This window comes from Alosa sapidissima, chromosome 17 (genome assembly GCF_018492685.1).
Source record: "Alosa sapidissima isolate fAloSap1 chromosome 17, fAloSap1.pri, whole genome shotgun sequence".
Classification (NCBI taxonomy): Eukaryota; Metazoa; Chordata; class Actinopteri; order Clupeiformes; family Clupeidae; genus Alosa; species Alosa sapidissima.
Window position 1 is genome coordinate 20,233,086 of NC_055973.1, and position 17,115 is coordinate 20,250,200.

At 43.9% G+C, this 17,115-nt stretch overlaps 1 protein-coding gene across 2 annotated transcripts; it reads left to right on the forward strand.

Moving 5' to 3' along the window:
• Positions 1-1,571: 1,571 nt before the first annotated feature.
• jam3a (junctional adhesion molecule 3a) lies at positions 1,572-13,854 on the forward strand. 2 transcript variants are annotated; one of them, XM_042068707.1, is made up of 9 exons: positions 1,572-1,733; positions 5,703-5,777; positions 7,938-8,051; positions 8,529-8,681; positions 9,657-9,859; positions 10,092-10,191; positions 10,792-10,915; positions 12,137-12,188; positions 12,406-13,854. In XM_042068707.1, the coding sequence occupies exons 1-9, from the start codon at positions 1,685-1,687 to the stop codon at positions 12,439-12,441; spliced, it is 906 nt and encodes a 301-aa protein (XP_041924641.1). In that variant the 5' UTR covers positions 1,572-1,684; the 3' UTR covers positions 12,442-13,854. The 2 variants fall into 2 exon arrangements, with proteins under 2 accessions (XP_041924641.1, XP_041924642.1); XM_042068708.1 differs by having other exon boundaries at positions 1,575-1,733; positions 5,712-5,777.
• The last annotated feature ends 3,261 nt before the right edge of the window (positions 13,855-17,115 follow it).

Consider the following 17,115-nt stretch of genomic DNA (forward strand, 5'->3'; position numbering starts at 1 on the left):
CTTTGCCAATCTGGACTAAATCTCCCTGATAGTCCAAGAATGAAAAATAAAAAAAGATCAAATAAGTGTTTGATTACTTTCTGGTCATTTTTGACTGCATTTTCTGGGAGACATGAATTGATTTTGTTCACATGGCTGAGAGAGGCTTTCTGCATGCTTCAGAGCTAGAGTATATTTCACAAGTGTTCTTTCTCATCAAGTCCACGTCTCACACACTAACTGAGCCTGGCCAGGAGCAGCGTCAGACTCTGGCATTTCTCACAGACGGAGTCCGTCTCAGCACAGGGGACCATTTCTATTCATTCCTTCACCCGTGCTTTTATCTAAACAGAGCATGCCAGGTATACAGCACTACTTCATCAGTGTAATCAGCTCAATCAGTGTTCCAGCACGGTGGGAATCAAACCAGTGAACTGCTGTTATTCGAGTGTATAGCATGCCAGCAATAGGATCACTTCATGGAGGGCCATTCAAATAGTGTGACCTGTGTGTGAGAGGTCTGTTTACAGGAGTGCTTGGGGTCAGATATGGGGTTGTTCCGTCTGTTATTTTGTCTTCATTACTCTGGTGCACTGGTTGGCATTCAAAAACACACAATAAATTATTGTAATCACAAACAAAGTGGTTCAAAATGCCCTTCCTTTACCCCCAGGACACTCCAGCTTTGAATCCAATCATGATGTTTCTATATAATAAAGCACAACTCTGTATAATAATATAGTCTAATCAACTACCCATTCATTGAGTGTGTCCTCACACATGGGGGATTAAAGAAAATCATAGCGAGGAAGAGCACCACAGTGGTGCCCTTCAGTGAAACACCATTATAATCAGGAAATAGCAGATGCTGCATTCACACTGTAAAGTCTCACCAAAGGCAAATCAATCTATTCCCTCTAGCCTATACCGTTCATTTCTTCTCTGAACTGCAGACAGAAGGAAATTATATAAGAAGTTGCACTGAGACTGAACACTGTGCCTACATTTTACAGCCTTGCAAAAAAAAAAAAAAAAACGAATGTCAAACCCAGCCATGATCACACATGTGACACACACACACACACACACACACAGTTATCACAACTGGCAGGATGCGTTAGCGAGAAACCTCAGGTTTTTGCAAATGCCCAAATTGGATGATCTCAAGTTTTCCAAATGCTCAAATTGGATGATGTCATACCTGTAAATAGTGCCTTGATCGTGAGCAAACACTGCCACCTAGTGGCTGGCAGTCGAATGAGACCCCCCCATAGACCCACTATGCATTTGCATTAGATTCCAACACTGGATTCCGTAACAGATTGATATCTGTATAGATCATTCCCTTCAGAACTGCCAATGTTTGCACACGGAGTTTTTTTTTTTCACATAGGCCAACTGATTACACAATAAAAGCCTCTTCTTTCATATTGACAGTACAACATCGAGGTGATCGATATATGAATAAAATTAACCTCAAACAATACTGTCAAGTGCAATTACAGACCTCGAACAGCGTTCTAGTGATGGCAAAAAAAAGAAGAACAGAGGTTCAAACATCTTTGCCATCGCATTGCAATACATTTCCGGTTTAGATGGCACCTTTTTTCCGCTAAATTGTCCTTGTAGCTATGGAAACCTGTGAGCGGGCAGCATCCAGCGGCTCTCCTGTCTGCTGGACCACTTCATAACCAGCAGCTCCAAGATGGCGTTAACACGGCACAGTGTGTTTCTTCTCCTCTGCTTCGCTTTCAGTAAGTACCGCTGTCTCATATCCATTTGCTTTCTAATGTATGTGTCAGGTGAATGCAGATGAACGTAGATATCATGCTGAATGTAAGATGTCGTCTGAATGTATCGTTTCTGTTGTCCAATATTTGCTGCCTTGTGGTGCTTACATTAGCGAGCTAGCTTGGTTTTAGCTACATTCATTCAGCTGCCCCGTGGTGGTGTTGGTGGTGGCAGTGAGTACGATTTTAGAGGCAATTAGTTTGATTGGCACTTGGCACTAAAATAGATTTGAAATAGGCTACTAGCTAATTGACAATATAGAGGAGATCATGTTTTGTGGCATGAAGTCGCGATAAAAAGTGATATAATTAATAGCTATTTAAACCCCACGGGTTCAATATTGTAAACTAACCTGTTATGTGACATTTCTTTTTCTTAATTTTGTTTGCGCATTATTCCTATGGAAATGCGACTCGCGTTACAATCACAGGTCATGAGTGACAGACTGATGCTGCGGCTTTAGAGTGTTTGTTAGCCTATCCGATGTTTTCAAAGTTCTAAAGGGGAAGCGTTATCCCTTTGGTGTCAGGAGGGGAGATTATAAAGTTTTCAGGCTATTGTGCAGATTATGTGCAGACTACAGCTATGCTTTTTGGGTCACAATATGACTTGTGTGTCCCCTGTGCCACGGATACATGGCTTCATGCCTGCTACAGCAGATTGGTTTACACTGACAGCGCAATCTCTGTATGTGCTGGCTCACTTTGCAACATTGACGGCTGGACACGTGAAGTTCCTCGGGGTCTCAGCAACCAACACACACACACACACACACACACACACACACACACACACAAACACAAACACACACACACAAACAAACACAAACTGTCCTGAATAAGGATGACAGGATGTTATGCAGACAGATCCTACCCCTAACTCAAGGTCACTTTAAGTGATTCAGTCAAAAGGACAGACAAGATAAGATGGGCCTAGGCTATAGCATATGCATTGCATTGCATTGCATTGTAGTGGCTACAGTATCTATCATTGAACTTGAGTGAGAGTTAGGCTAAACAGAACCGTGGCTTATGTGTTTATGTGTGTGTGTGTGTGGCGTTCTCTGTGTGTGAGAGAGCGTGGATGACATGCCCTTCTCTTTAAGGCAGCGGTGGAATGCTTGGGAAAGGCTTTTTTTAGACACAGTAAATCAGCAGAGCTCAGGGGATGGCCAACCCCTTACACTGTTTCCATTCTCTCTTTGGCCTGTTTGGGTCACTAATTATGCAGAGAGATGACAAGCAGGCCCCTACATAAACTTATTTCACAATTTAAGCTTCACACCTTATGAATTAGATCACTGAGTGCCGTGGGCTTGGTAAGTCAGCCATTTATGGCAAAGGTTTTTGCTCAATAGGGGCATTATGAAACCTTGCCTTTGTGTGTGTGTGTGTGCGTGTATAGTGTGTGTGTGCACAACTCTTCGCGGTGGTTGTGAACAGTGTGACAGTGTCCTCCTTTAGGAGCGGCTTGTTTTCTGCTGTGCTGTGAATACTGAAGCAAGCGCGCTCACCCGCTCGACTCTGGCCAAGTCCAGCTGCTGCCAAGGCGAGCTGAGAGGCTGAGAAGTCTGTCAGGGCTCTTCAGACGCATGGCAAACAGAGCAGAAATGAGACAGAACCAGCCAACAGAGCACAGAAGGACTCTCTCTCACTCTCTCTCTCTCTCTCTCTCTCTCTTTTTCTCTTCTTTTTCTTTGTTCTTTTCCCTGTCCCTCTTGAGGGTCCAGTCATTCTAATTAGAGGCAGCGTCAGGCCTGGTTCTGAGGGTGCCGTGGGGTGTCACTCGGACTGTCTCACTCGTTGCGCTCGCTGTCTCGAGTCGCTCACAGTGAGCGAGAGCTGTCTCGCTCCAGTGTGCGCGGTTGGGGGTTAGTCAGTGGGTGGGGTCCTGCTTGTGCTTGTGTTGGACTCTGCTGGAGTTGTGGGTGTTGCCGACAGGGATGTGTGTTGAAATCAGCTATAGTTGGATGGATTGAGAGTTTTGAGCACAGTGGAATGTGTCTCTTCTGGCTAAAAACAATCAGGCTTTGTCATTTAATTAGGTTCCCAGACTGACAAAGCCTTATTAGAGAGACAGAGTGGAAAGAACCCCCCCCAGCTCTCGTATGAGGTCACCCCCGCCCGCCCCCCCCCCCGGCATTTATATGACATATAGGTCCTTATTGGTCTTCATTATTTAAGCATGACAGTCCTGGACAGTCCTCTTCTCATCATGGCCTTAATTAAGACTGATATTTAAAGGCTGATATTTACATTGTTAATATGCTAAACTTTCTCTTGCACACTGACAATAGACAGAAAATGTATTCAGAAAGCAGAGCGGATGCTGGATGTTTGTTTTGTCTGTTCTGAGCAGTCATACGGCAGGCCAGCACTCCTGGAGGCGACGTGACATGATGTGACGTGGCCGGCCGGCAGCGGGGGCCGGTCATCACATTTCCTCTGCTCTCAGCTCCATTTTCTTTTTTTTTTCTTTTTTTTTTTGGCCTTTTATGCCTTCAATCAGATAGGATAGTGGAGAATGACCGGGAGTGGGAGAGAGAATCGGGGTGGGATCCGGAAAGGACCACAGGGCGGGAATCGAACCCAGGTCGCCGGTGTACGCTGCAGGTGCCCCAGCCAGTTGCGCCACGGCCGGGGCCTCAGGTCCATTTTCATACGAACTTAATGCACCATGCTGGAACAGGGCCCAGCTCACATGTTCTTCCGAGAAGCAAGTGTGTGGGGGTGTGTGTGTCTGTCTATGTGTGTGTGTCTCTCTCTCTCTCTCTCTCTCTCTCTCTCTCTCTCTCTCTCTCTCTCTCTCTCTCTCTCTCTCTCTCTCTCTCTGTGTGTTCGTGCTCCCTCAGCATGGTCCTTGGGTTATTGGCAGGAGAGGGTATACGTGGAGATGGATTGGCCAGCGTGGGGGTGGGGGGTGGGTTGCACTGTGTTCTGTGTTCTGTGGACGTAAGCTGAGACCCCTGTGCGTCAGTCTGGCTGGCCGGCTACAGCTGTGACAACACCACGCCACGCCATGCTACGCTCCGATGAACTTGTGTGTTAAAGGTCCCTAGCACTCTCTGCCCTGCCTGTCCTGATTGTGTGTGTGTGTGTGTGTTTACATGCGTAAATAATGCACATTATTAGCAGTGGAGGGACACACAGGGAAAGGAAAGGCAGTGACCAGTACTGCCTAGTGATCTGAGTGGTAGCCTGGTAATGAAACGGATCCTAATCTAATTAAAGGACCAGTTGTTTTGTGTGTGTTTGTGTGTGTGTGTGTGTTTGTGTGTGTGTGTGTGTGTGTGTGTGTGTGTGTGTGTGTGTGTGTGTGCCTGTCTGTGTCAGCAGCAGTGATTGTTGTGAAATGAGAAGATGATGAACAAGTTTATTTTACCGTGCTTAGAATCACTGAGGGAGAATCTGACGGTCACAGGACATGATTGAAATGAGTGTTTGGTCTTCCATTATACTGTGGACAGAGTGATGAAGTCTGTCATCAACATCACTTGTGTTCTGCTTTATGGTGTATTAAAAACAATGAAACCAAACCACACATTAGCGATGGTGCAGTAGCATCATTAATTGTGAAGGCTCCACCCCTCTGGTCCAGAGTCCCTCTGTCATTCCAGCATATATAGCACTATACTCTCTGATATGAGAGAGAGAGAGAGAGAGAGAGACGTATCACAAACAGGCCTGTCATCACAAACTCTGTGCTGATGCACACTGCTGCTGCTGTGTGTCGCCATGGGCAGACCCAGAGGGGATGTGAGGACCACATTAATGTCCAACCCGGCCCATCTCACAGTAATAGCCCATCTCAGTGAATCATCCTGTTATGTTGGTCAGCACATATGGACATGATTTGATCCTCCTGGTGTGTGTGTGTGTGTGTTTGTGTGTGTTTCTGTTTCGGGTGTTTATTCATCTCCCCTATGTGTGTTGATGTGGCAGGTTACACGGCTCTGGCAGTCATCCTCAGGACCACAGAGAAGACCGTCTGGACCAACGAGTTCGACTGTAAGTACTGCAGGAGCTGGTCATTGGTTTGTAACTGTGTGTGTGTGGGTCACTCTGGGATGTCTAGTTGACATTATGGAAACAGCCTATTACTTACATGAATGTAATGTAATTAAATGGACAGCGTTGCTTTTTAGGCTACTCAAGTTTATTGACAGATAGCATTGCAAAAAGCTGGTAAAAATAGGCTCCCATATGTAGCCAACCATACAGTGAAAAGATATTGCCTATTACTTACTGTACGTATATATTTAAATAAGCTGCAGTTAGCATAGCCTACGTAGCTCTACTCCAGTGGAAAATACTCATGTTAGTTTGGTTTATGGCAGCAATCGAATCAGTGTTTTTGTTGGTAAGGTTACCATCAAATTGACTTTAGGGGTGCAGCCTATTTATTACTTTAGGAATTACTTTTGCAATTTAGGCTTCTGAAGTTTATTGACAAACTAGAAGATCATGGTATCAGGAAGCACTTTGAAATTAAAGAATCAGCATTCCTGTTTTCATCAGTGTTCTCCTCTGTCCAGAAGCCATGTATTGCACAACCATAGTGGCCTCTGCAACCTCCTCGTGCAGTTTTTATGTTGCAAGAAAAAGCAAATTTAAACAGAAGCTGAATGATTTGAAATGGCGCTTCTGCTGCCTTGGCTAAGTTGGCTATTGTGCGTGACCAATCAACACGTATGTCAGTCATGGCTCCTATATACAGGGGAAAGACCATACCCTGATGTAGGAGCTGTACAGTACAATCATTCCCAGTTCCAGGCAGTCTAGACATGCAAAAAGTAATAGGAACTACAAAAAGTGCTTACAGTGTAAATACCCCATACATGCTCGGTTTGACTAAGTAATGCTGCGTTCCATTTGTTTTTTTTTTACCGAACTACTAACCGGAAGTTGAAAAAGGAACGCCCCCTGAAGCTGTATCTCGACTCGTTCAGCTCATTTGAACCCAGAGTACCCAGAGTTTGAAATTTGAAAAAAAAAAAACAGTAAATGAGAGCCGCAGATAAAGTCTACTCTATTTATTAGCAGTTCTGTCTGATTTGTGTCTCATTAAAACAGTCGTAGAAACAATAGTGTCCAACCTCTATTTGTCGCTATGTTGCTTTGACATTTGTTTGTGTAAAATACTGTGTAATGCTATGTTTTAAACTGGTAACAATTGCTAACAACAGACAATTGCTAACAAATGGTAGCATTGTTCTCATGACTTGTTGACTAACTGAAATGCAACCAGCTCGTGTTTTTACACGAATGTGACATCATTCGGAAGCACGAGCCATTTTAGGAGACAACTGAAACGCGGCATAAGAACTAGTTCTGGGGATGTCTGTGGGTGTGAACTGAGATCAGATTAAAGCACCCCAGAGCTAAGAGATCAGGAGACGTCCCTGTGTCTGTGTCTGTGGGTGTGGGTGTGAGGACGAGATTAGAGGCCCAGAAAGGAGGTGTGTGTGTGTGTGTGTGTGTGTGTGTGTGTGTGTGTGTGTGTGTGTGTGTGTGTGTGTGTATAGGCCTTGTAGACCCCCTGCTCTGATCTGTCCAGAGTCAGACCGCGAACATCTGGCGTCGCCCAACTTCTCTGTCCCCACTCATCAGCAGTTTATGCGCACATTCCAGTATTACCACTGCAGACATAAGAGCCTCACTTCATCACTGGCCATTAATGAGTGCATACATGTTTGTGTGTAGGTGTTTGTGTCTGCGTAGGTGTCTGTGTGTGTGTATGTAGAGGTGTATATGTGTATGGTTTCAGTGCTGTAGTGTGCTCTGTGCTGCAGAGCTTCTTTCTATGGTTAAAAGTGCAGCTCTGAGTCTGCACAAACACTGTCACATGAGATCGGCCATGAGGCCAGTACAGGGGTTGTGTTTGGACGGGCCGTCACTAAAGGTCACTGTAGAAGCTCCCCTGTAGAGTGGCCCTGCTCACGGCCTACCTCTGCTGTCCACTCTATTCTCTTCTCTCCAATCCACTCTTCTCTTCTCTTTCTCCTCTCTCCTCTTACTCTCTCTCTCTTTTCTCTCCCTCCCTTTACTGTCTCTGTTCACTCTCCCTCCCTCTCCTCTCTCTCTCTCTCTCTCTCTCTCTCTCTCTCTCTCTCTCTCTCTCTCTCTCCTCTCTCTCTCTCCTCTCTCTCTCTCTCTCTCTATCCATAGCCGCTGAGCTGTCGTGCCTAATCGAGTCGATCTCCACCAACAACCCCAGAATAGAGTGGAAGAAAATCAAAAACGGGGTGCCCAGCTATGTGTACTTTCAGAACAAAATCTCAGGTAAGCAGTAACCACTCAGCTCAACATCACACAGCTCTCTGTTCCTTTGACGATTAAAACCAAACAGTGTTTCCCACAGAATTAAATTCTATTTGTGGTGGTAGGTTTGCAGAATTAACTTGAATGCAACAGTTTTTAACAAATTAGCGCAGCGTGGTTCTGATGCTAACCAGATTTAAGCACAATTTAGTACAACCTGGAAAATCATTGTGTGGTGGTCAATGTTGATATTGTGGTGGGCCGCCACAAATAAGTCAATGTATGGGAAACACTGCCAAATTGGAAAGTTAAAGTCAACTTTGACAAGACAAATAGAGGGTTGAAATTGCAAGTGTCTGCTTTGGAGATATGGCCAGTGTATTTGTGTTTGTTTGAAAAGGTTAGATTGTTTAATTATTGTAATTGAGCTGCAGTAGAGGTTTGAATGAGTCGTGCGCTCAGCGTGATTTTGATGGTGATTGGCTGTCTGTGTGTCAGGTGACCTGGAGCATCGGGCGTGGCTACGGGAGCCGGCTAACCTGGTGATCCTGAACGCGAGCAGATCTGACACGGCTCAGTACCGCTGTGAGGTGGCAGCCATCGATGATCAGAAAGGCTTTGATGAAATCTTAATCAGCCTTGCAGTCAGAGGTAACCCCCCCCCTCTCTCTCACACACACTCTCTCTCCCCCCTCCTTCTCTCTCTCTCTCTCTCTCTCTCTCTCTCTCTCTCCCTCCCCCTCTCTCTCTGAGGCTGGGGTACGGAGGGTAAGGGTAGCTATGAGGACCGTAAAGGGTCAGCCTCCCCCTCAGAGGCTGCTGCCAGACTAGACTCTGAGGTCATAAGAAACCTGCATCCTTCATCTCCCACTTCACTCTTTTATCTCCCACTCCTGACTCCTGACAGGACCTCCCCGATCCTGTGTGTGTGAGAGAGTGTTTGAGAGAGAGAGAGCAGTGTGAGGGAGAGATTGTCTAACACTCTGTAAAGCGCCAAAAGACTTGTGTAATGTTTTGGCGCTCTATAGGTACAATTAGATTGAAATTGAGAGATCCCAGCCCTCTGTGTGTGTGTGTGTGTGTGTGTGTGTGATCCTGATCCCGACTCCTCACAGGAGCTCCCTAGTTCAGTCTTTTTCTTTCTCTCTCTGGGTGATCCGCGCCCTGATCCCCTAAGCCAGCAGCTCAGGCCTTAATGAGTCTCAGTGATCTGACGGCTGTGCCGTGTCCACTGAATGGACGTGGAGGAGACCTCATTGTGGAGCTCCTGTAAGCTGCACCAGCTTTTTCCCTCATTGACAATATGCAGCTTTTCACATCCAGATTGAGGATGGACACGTGAAGGAGAGATTAACACACCTGCCGTCTGCATTGTTCACTGTGGCCAGCTTAAGAGAGTGTGTGTGTGTGTGTCTGTGTGTGTGTGTGTGTCTCTGTGTGTGTGTCTCTGTGTGTGTGTCTCTGTGTGTGTGTGTGTCTGTGTGTGTGTCTGTGTGTGTGTGTGTGTGTGTGTGTGTGTGTGTGTGTGTGTGTGTGTGTCTGTCCGTCCAGCTGAAGAGACGTGCTTGTGGGTTAATGTGTGTGTTAATGCTGTGAGTAACATTACTCCTGTTTCTTCTCCACCAGTCAAGCCAGAGGTGCCACGATGCACGGTACCGGATTCGGCCACAGTCGGTTCCTCGGCGGAACTCCGGTGCCTGGAGAACGAGGGGTTCCCCCAGTCTCAGTACCAATGGTTCCGCAACGACGAGGAGCTCCCCGACGACCCAAAGAGCAGTCCCCGCTTTCTGAACTCCACCTACACCGTGAACCCTGACACAGGAACCCTGGTGAGTGACCGGTTTAACCTAGTCCCGACTTCTGCTGTTGTGCTGGGAAGAATGCTGAAAACTGTCAGCAGTAGTAGTAGTAGTAGTAGTAGTAGTAGTAGTAGTAGTAGTAGTAGTAGTAGTAGTAGTAGTAGTAGTAGTAGTATGGATGTGTGCTTTCTATTTCTATTTTGAAGAGCAGAAGTGGTTTGTTATTGACCAAAAGGAGCTGACGTGTGTATGTGTTGTCCAGAAATTCCGTACACTGAAGAAGAGCGATGCGGGAGATTACTACTGCGTGGCCAAGAACGAGGCGGGACAGGCCAAGTGTGGTGCCCAGCTCATGGAAGTCTGTGAGTGTGTCACTCCACTTTCACCGCTTCCCTCCTCCTTCTGTCCTTAGCACTGGGGCCACCGTTCACCTGTGTAGTTTAGCGGTGCTTCCACTTGACACGTCAACACCTGGCTCCCTTTCATTGCTGCTCCAGTTTACATGACCTCCCCCTCAGAGCTGTCCTCACAGTACAGAAACACACATGTGGTTTACGTGACCTCCCCCTCAGTGCTGTCCTCACAGTACAGAAACACACATGTGGTTTCATATGTTAACTAGGTGGTATCAGCAGAGAGGGTTAAAGCGGAGCGAGAGGCGCAAACGTTCGTCAATTTATTGCAAGGGGGAGGGGGGAAAATCCCCCTTTATGCAGACCAGAGTAAACCCTCGCTGCACTAATGTCAATGGAGACTTGTGGAATTTTACCAATAAATTGGTCATTATGTCTTTCTGGATTTGTTGAGGGTTTTTTGGAAAATTTTGTCATAATCTGTAAGTGTTTGGGATCATTTCAAGCCTAAAAGTGTAATTTTTTTAGCGTTCGGATTTGTAAATCAAGGATCTTTGGTATCAGTGTATGAGTTGTGATGGATGTGTGTCTATAATGTTTTCCTCACAGATGACCTGAACATCATGGCGATCTTCCTGAAGGTCCTGGGTGGAGTGGTGGCGGTGATTTGCGTGATTGTTGGTCTCTGCCACATCTGCAAAAAAGTCTCCTGCAAAAAGGAGACGGGAAATAAGTAATTGAGGCATTTAGCGACAGAAACCTCACCCTGCCACACACACACACACACACACACACACACACACACACACACACACACACACATACGCACCAGAGATGGAAACTCACCCTGCCTTAAGGGTCTAACACACACACACACACACACACACACGCACGCGCGCACACACACGCACGCACGCACACGCGCACACACACGCACGCACACACGCACGCACACACCCCAGAGATGGAAACTCACCCTGACTTAAAACGTAACTCTCGCCAAAATGCAACCTAGGGTCTTTTTGTGAATGTACCCGCGTCAAACTTTAGTTTAAAAGCATAATTAGGACGGAAGCGCCACTTTTTGACCGTATTGTCGTATTCAGGGTCAAATGGCCTTTTGAATGGGAGTGCTAGAGGCACTACTATTTTGATGCGATCATACTATGATCGCATGAAAATCACTATTTTTAAAACCAAGAAAGGTTTTGGCAAGATGGCGGCGAGCGGAAAACCCAACTGCTAAAGTTAGTTTTTCAAAACCTTTCATTTTAGTAAACTCTGTGTACACAAACAATGTTCTCAACACTTGAATTCATGTGTTGTGTCGAGTCTTAGTGTTTCTAAAATAGCGATTTTAGTAAAAAATCTAAAATAGTAGTGCCCGTAGCACTCCCATTCAAAAGGCCATTTGACCGAAACGACATTACGGTCAATCTTAAAAGTGGCGCTTCCGTCCTAATTATTGCGTCCTTAAATGAATGTTTGACTCGGATACATTCACAAAATGACCCTAGGTTGCATTTTGGCGAGAGCGTTACGCTTTAAGGGTTTCACACACACACACACACACACACACACACACACACACACACACACACACACATACACACACCAGATATGGAAACTCACCCTGCATTAAGGGATTACACACACACACACACACACACACACACACACACACATACACACACCAGAGATGGAAACTCACCCTGCATTAAGGGATTACACACACACACACACACACACCAGAGATGGAAACTCACTCTGCCATAAGGTGTGTGTGTGTGCAGTGCTCTGTCTCCTCTGGGTCTGCTCCTAATCAAACACAGACTCACATTCACATTTTTCAGATCCACAGTGATTGGAAGTGTTGTAACATTTAGAATGTTCCAGAGTGAAAATAAGTTGTGACACACCCTAATGTGTGTGTCGTTTTTTCTCTCTCTCGTAGTTATAAAGCCCCCCGACACGACGATGGGGTGGATTACATCACGGCTGATGAGGTAAGAGATGCAACTCAGTAAACGTCATAAATCTCACCACAAAATCATAACACACACACCACATAACCGAGAGGACCCCAGAGAGATGAGAGGTGGGATCTCAGTAGGAGGAACAAAACAAAGTTCTGTTGTGAAAATAGAGCAGAGAGATCCATTCATCTAGTTAACAGACCACAGCATGTTAGCCACTGGTTTAAGTCTGCACTGTCTCTTCCAGGGACACTTCCGCCACAAGTCCTCGTTCGTCATCTGAAGAGCGAGCACGGCCTTGACCAGACGGAGGACGAGTCAGGAGTGAAGGCATGCAACTCGAGGAGTCTCTCAGCCTTGGAGGACGTTTTTCGGTTGACCTATTTATCTCAGAGGTGCATAACCAACAAAGACCCTATTCGCTATTTGCTGTCCTAATCAGCCCTGAAGACTTCATGCAATAGAGATCTATAAATATATATTTTTAATTGTGTTTCCATGAAATGCTGTTTCAGTTGCCAACACCCTGTATATTTACGTAGGTGTTTTGAACATTTTGTTTTCATGCATTCCTGGTCTATTTTTTTGGTACCATTACCTACTGTATCTGCACAAAGCAAGTGTTCATTTCAGTTTCAGCTTTATGTGCCATGCCAAGACTGTCTTACCGTGGCCAGTGTTGACCGTGAGTGTTGTGATGTGTAATCTATAGTCTATAGATAGCTTCCGACTCTGAATTTATGATCTGCTGCCCAGTGTGTGTGTGAGAGTGTGGCGGCAGATGATACTGTTGATGCATAAGAAGGGTGAAAGAGGAAGTAGGTGCTTCCTGCTGTAGGGAATTCGCTGGTGTCACATGTTGGCCTGACATCTAATACCACAAACTGGAGGCCAGTGTTCTGCTCAATGCCAACCAATAGACCTGAGATGGGAGTTTAACCAGGTCTTTTAGCTGCCAAAGCCTGTGGACACCATAAGCACTTTGACGTTAGATGACTTGACTGGACTCCCTCCCTGGTTTCATTTTCTTGAACATACTGTAGATACATGTACATGCACTTGTAATTTTCACAGTGCCCTGTGTGTGTGTTAAAGTGACCTTCAATGCTTTCTAGTTATTTTATAAATTTTGGACATATTGTCCAGTTTTGTTTTTGATCAGTGTTTTTGGTTTTCTATCTGTCTGTATAATATTGTGGTACTGAGCAAGAGGCCTATGGCAATAATTCAGATCACTGTTTATGAAACAAATGTAATCACTGAAGTCAATCATTGTTTCTATTAGAATGAATAGAATAAAGTAGAAATACATAAACCACTGAAGCTGTTCTAGAATGGTGTTTGTTTACGTTCATAGACTAGATAATGGAATAGAATAGTATTCTGGATCTGGACTACTAGACAATGGAATTAGAATACAGTAGTCTGAATTTACATTCCTTTTTCTAGTTGTAAAAAGTGCAGTTGAGTGTAGTTTTAGCCTGTGTTGGTCTTGGCAGCAGTGGGATAACTAGGGTGTGTTTGTAGTGTGAAACTGGACAGTGATGAGGTCACTCAGGAACTGCTGTAGAGAAGAATGGTTTGAACTGATAAATATAAAGATACATACTTCATATTGTAATGTTCATTTCATCCAAATGACTTTAATTTGTTCAGTTCTGTTATTAAAGACATACTTTTAAGAAAATGTATTAGATCATTTATCTCTCAGTCTTATATTTCTGACTCACAAACATCAGTATGGCTCACAGTATCACTCCCCTGTTTCACACTTGAATTCTTCTTTGAAGTCATCAGCCCTGTTAGCATAAATTGCAGTCAGAAACAAACATTCCATCAACTAATAAATACAACACTGTCTTCATTATTATTATTATTATAGTGCATTAGGCCTTTACATAACCTGTCTCTTGAATGAGAAAGATTGGCTTAGACCAGTGGTTTTAAAGTGAAAGTGAAACTGGGGGGCCGTGAGGGGGTGCCAGGGGGGGCCTCAGCAAGTTGGAAGGAAAAATAAAAGCAACAAATAAATACATCTGAAAAATTTAAAATATACCTATTACTATGAGGGTTGTTATACAATTCCATCATAATAATGTGACACATATCTGAACATTATATTTCCCATGATCATGACTGGGAATAATAGTAGAGTGATAGCTCTCATATAGCAGAAAGCCCCAAATACAATTTTTACATACTGTATGCTCCATCGCGAAGTGCTTGTGGCTAAATTAATTATTAGGATTAGCTTAATGTATTTTTACATTTGCCGTAGTATTGTCGATGGGTTTAATAACACATCAAGGGGGTCCTTGTCCAGAACCTAGTGGTATTTGGGGGGCCTTGTCGTGGAAAAGTTTGGGAACCCCTGGCTTAGACTGAGCTGAAAGCATTTCTCTTCAATAAGCATGTTAAAAGGAGTGTAATTTGATTGGCTGTTGAGCTAAAATATCAACGAATTTCCACCACAATCACAGATCACCCCTTCCAAGAAATGCAACAAATGTCTAAAATAGACTCATGAAGATTCACAGATTGAACAGATTGTTTTAAAACACTGTCTATTAATTATGTATTTAGATGACATTAGATATAATTTCTACAATTTCTACTTAATATAACTTCTACAAAGCCAAATTGATGGTAAACGAACTTGTAATAGGGGAATCTCACGAGAATTGTGAAATGTTACCTTGTGTCTTTGGAGATAGTTTGTGCCTGTTGTTAGTTCATTGTCTCCACAACAAAAGTATTGTCATTGTGTATAGGGGGTGGGGAACAAGCCATTGAGGTAGGCTATTTACAATTAGGTGGGTCAATATATGAAAAAAAAACCTAACCAAAAAACCAAAACCACCTAACCAAAAAAAAATTGATACAAAAGGTTTTTCAACTGATTATTTAGATGTACTTACTAACATTAAAAATCTAGTAAAATCTGACCCCAAGGGGTCATTTTCAAGACGGCGTCCAAGATTGCCACCAGAAGCTAATTTGGGATATCTGAAGCATTATTCAGCCTAGGAAAGTGTTTTTCGTGTTTAATCAGATTTAGAGGTCACTGATTCATATATGTCAGACTAAAGTATCAGTTCATCATTTTCAAAGACTTATAATTTTCAAGATGGCATCCAAGATGGCCACCAGAAGCTAATTTTGGCTATATCTGATGCATTATTCAGCCTAGGAAAGTGTATTTCGTGTTTAATCAGATTTAGAGGTCACTGATTCATATATGTCAGACTAAAGTATCAGTTCATCATTTTCAAAGACTTATAATTTTCAAGATGGCATCAAAGATGGCCACCAGAAGCTACATTTGGCTATATCTGAAGCATTATTCAGCCTAGGAAAGTTTTCTTCAGAGGACTGGAGGATGATGGATGATGATGAATAATGATATAGTAATTATTTCTGATATACTAATAAATATAGTTTAAGATTAAGTTAAATTAGCTCCCCCCTTATGATAGATGCCAACATGTATTTGATGCACACAAATATGTAATGCATACTTATGCATGTGTAGCAGGTAGACCTTCTCTGCCTGCTATTTCCCCATAGCACCTGGAAGTGCTAATGAAGGGGGCGGGGCATAGGCATTTGATCAATCTGGCACCAGTGGAGCGCTACTTAAGAGGGGCAGCAGCCAGTAGCCATGTAGACTCCACTGGTGTAGCCCCTGTCTGCTACCGTCAGGTATGCTGTCTCCCCATAGACATTTGTGGTTTTATGTTATGTATATTGTGGTGTGTTCTTTGTTTAATCTTCTGTGTTCTGTTCTTTTAGGCAGCACAGTCATGCTGATGGACAACATGGGTCGTGCTGCTGTCTTGTCTTGTCTTGGTTTTGCTTTGGTTATTTTATGTTTGGTTTTTGTGTTGCCTGTCTTGTCCTTCTGTTTAACTTTTATGTTTATTTAGTAGGGAGGTGGCTCTGAGGGGGGCTACTCTGAGCATGCGTGTGGTGTGGTTTTGTATATTGCTTATCGCTTTGCAGTGTGCCTTTGCTGTGTACTAGGTGAGCTTTTCTTAATGCTTGCATGTCAAATATTTGTGTGGACGTCCATAGTTGCCACCCTCAGATCCCCACCCGTTTGTGTATTAATAAATCCTTTGTTTTCCTGGAATCATGTCTCCATGGTGTAATTACGAACCTGAAAGAGCGGTCTCGGTTTAGAGGTACGATCTCTTAAAGATTCCCTGATGCACTAGGCCCCAGGGTGGCGTAGTCAGGCTACTGTGATTGGCCCCTTGGCCCTTCCAAGGTATTACCCTGTTACACATGGGTTATGGTTCACTAAAGTCATAGAACAGCCAGAACTATATTCTAAAAGCATATACCCTGTACATAAAATATAACATCAATCAACTTATGCAAAGTGTGGTGGAAGATGGGAACATAATACATACTCTATTCTGTATAGGCGGATCTAGTGTGCAGCTGATACATTTTGGTATGTACAGTCCAAGGGAAACAAATTAAACATCCTAAACTATATATTTTCTGAAAGCATATAACCTGTAGATGAGGCATAACACCAGTTAAGACATGTCCCATCTTCCTCCATGAATGCACAATACATTGCCCTCTATTCTGTATAGGCGAATCTAGTGTAAAGCGGATACATGTTGGCCTATATTGTCTAGGGAAATCAGATTAAACACCCTAAACTATATATCTTCTGTAACCTGCAGATGAGATATAACACCAGATAAGACATGTCCCATCTTCCTCCATGACATGAACAATACATTGCCCTCTATTCTGTATAGGCAAATCTATTGTAAAGCGGATACATGTTGGTCTATATTGTCCAGGGAAAAATGATTAAACACCCTAAACTATATATTGTCTGAAAGCATATAACCTGTAGATGAGAGAAAACACCAGTTAAGACATGTCCCATCTTCCTCCATGCCATTAACAATATTGTCCTCTATTCTGTATAGGC

Excerpts from the sequence above, each read along its gene's own strand:
- jam3a (XM_042068707.1), top strand. The coding sequence starts at position 1,685 with ATGGCGTTAACACGGCACAGTGTGTTTCTTCTCCTCTGCTTCGCTTTC. Across the intron at positions 5,778-7,937 it reads CTGGACCAACGAGTTCGACT|CCGCTGAGCTGTCGTGCCTA; the intron begins GTAAGTACTGCA and ends CTCTATCCATAG. Across the intron at positions 12,189-12,405 it reads ATTACATCACGGCTGATGAG|GGACACTTCCGCCACAAGTC; the intron begins GTAAGAGATGCA and ends TGTCTCTTCCAG.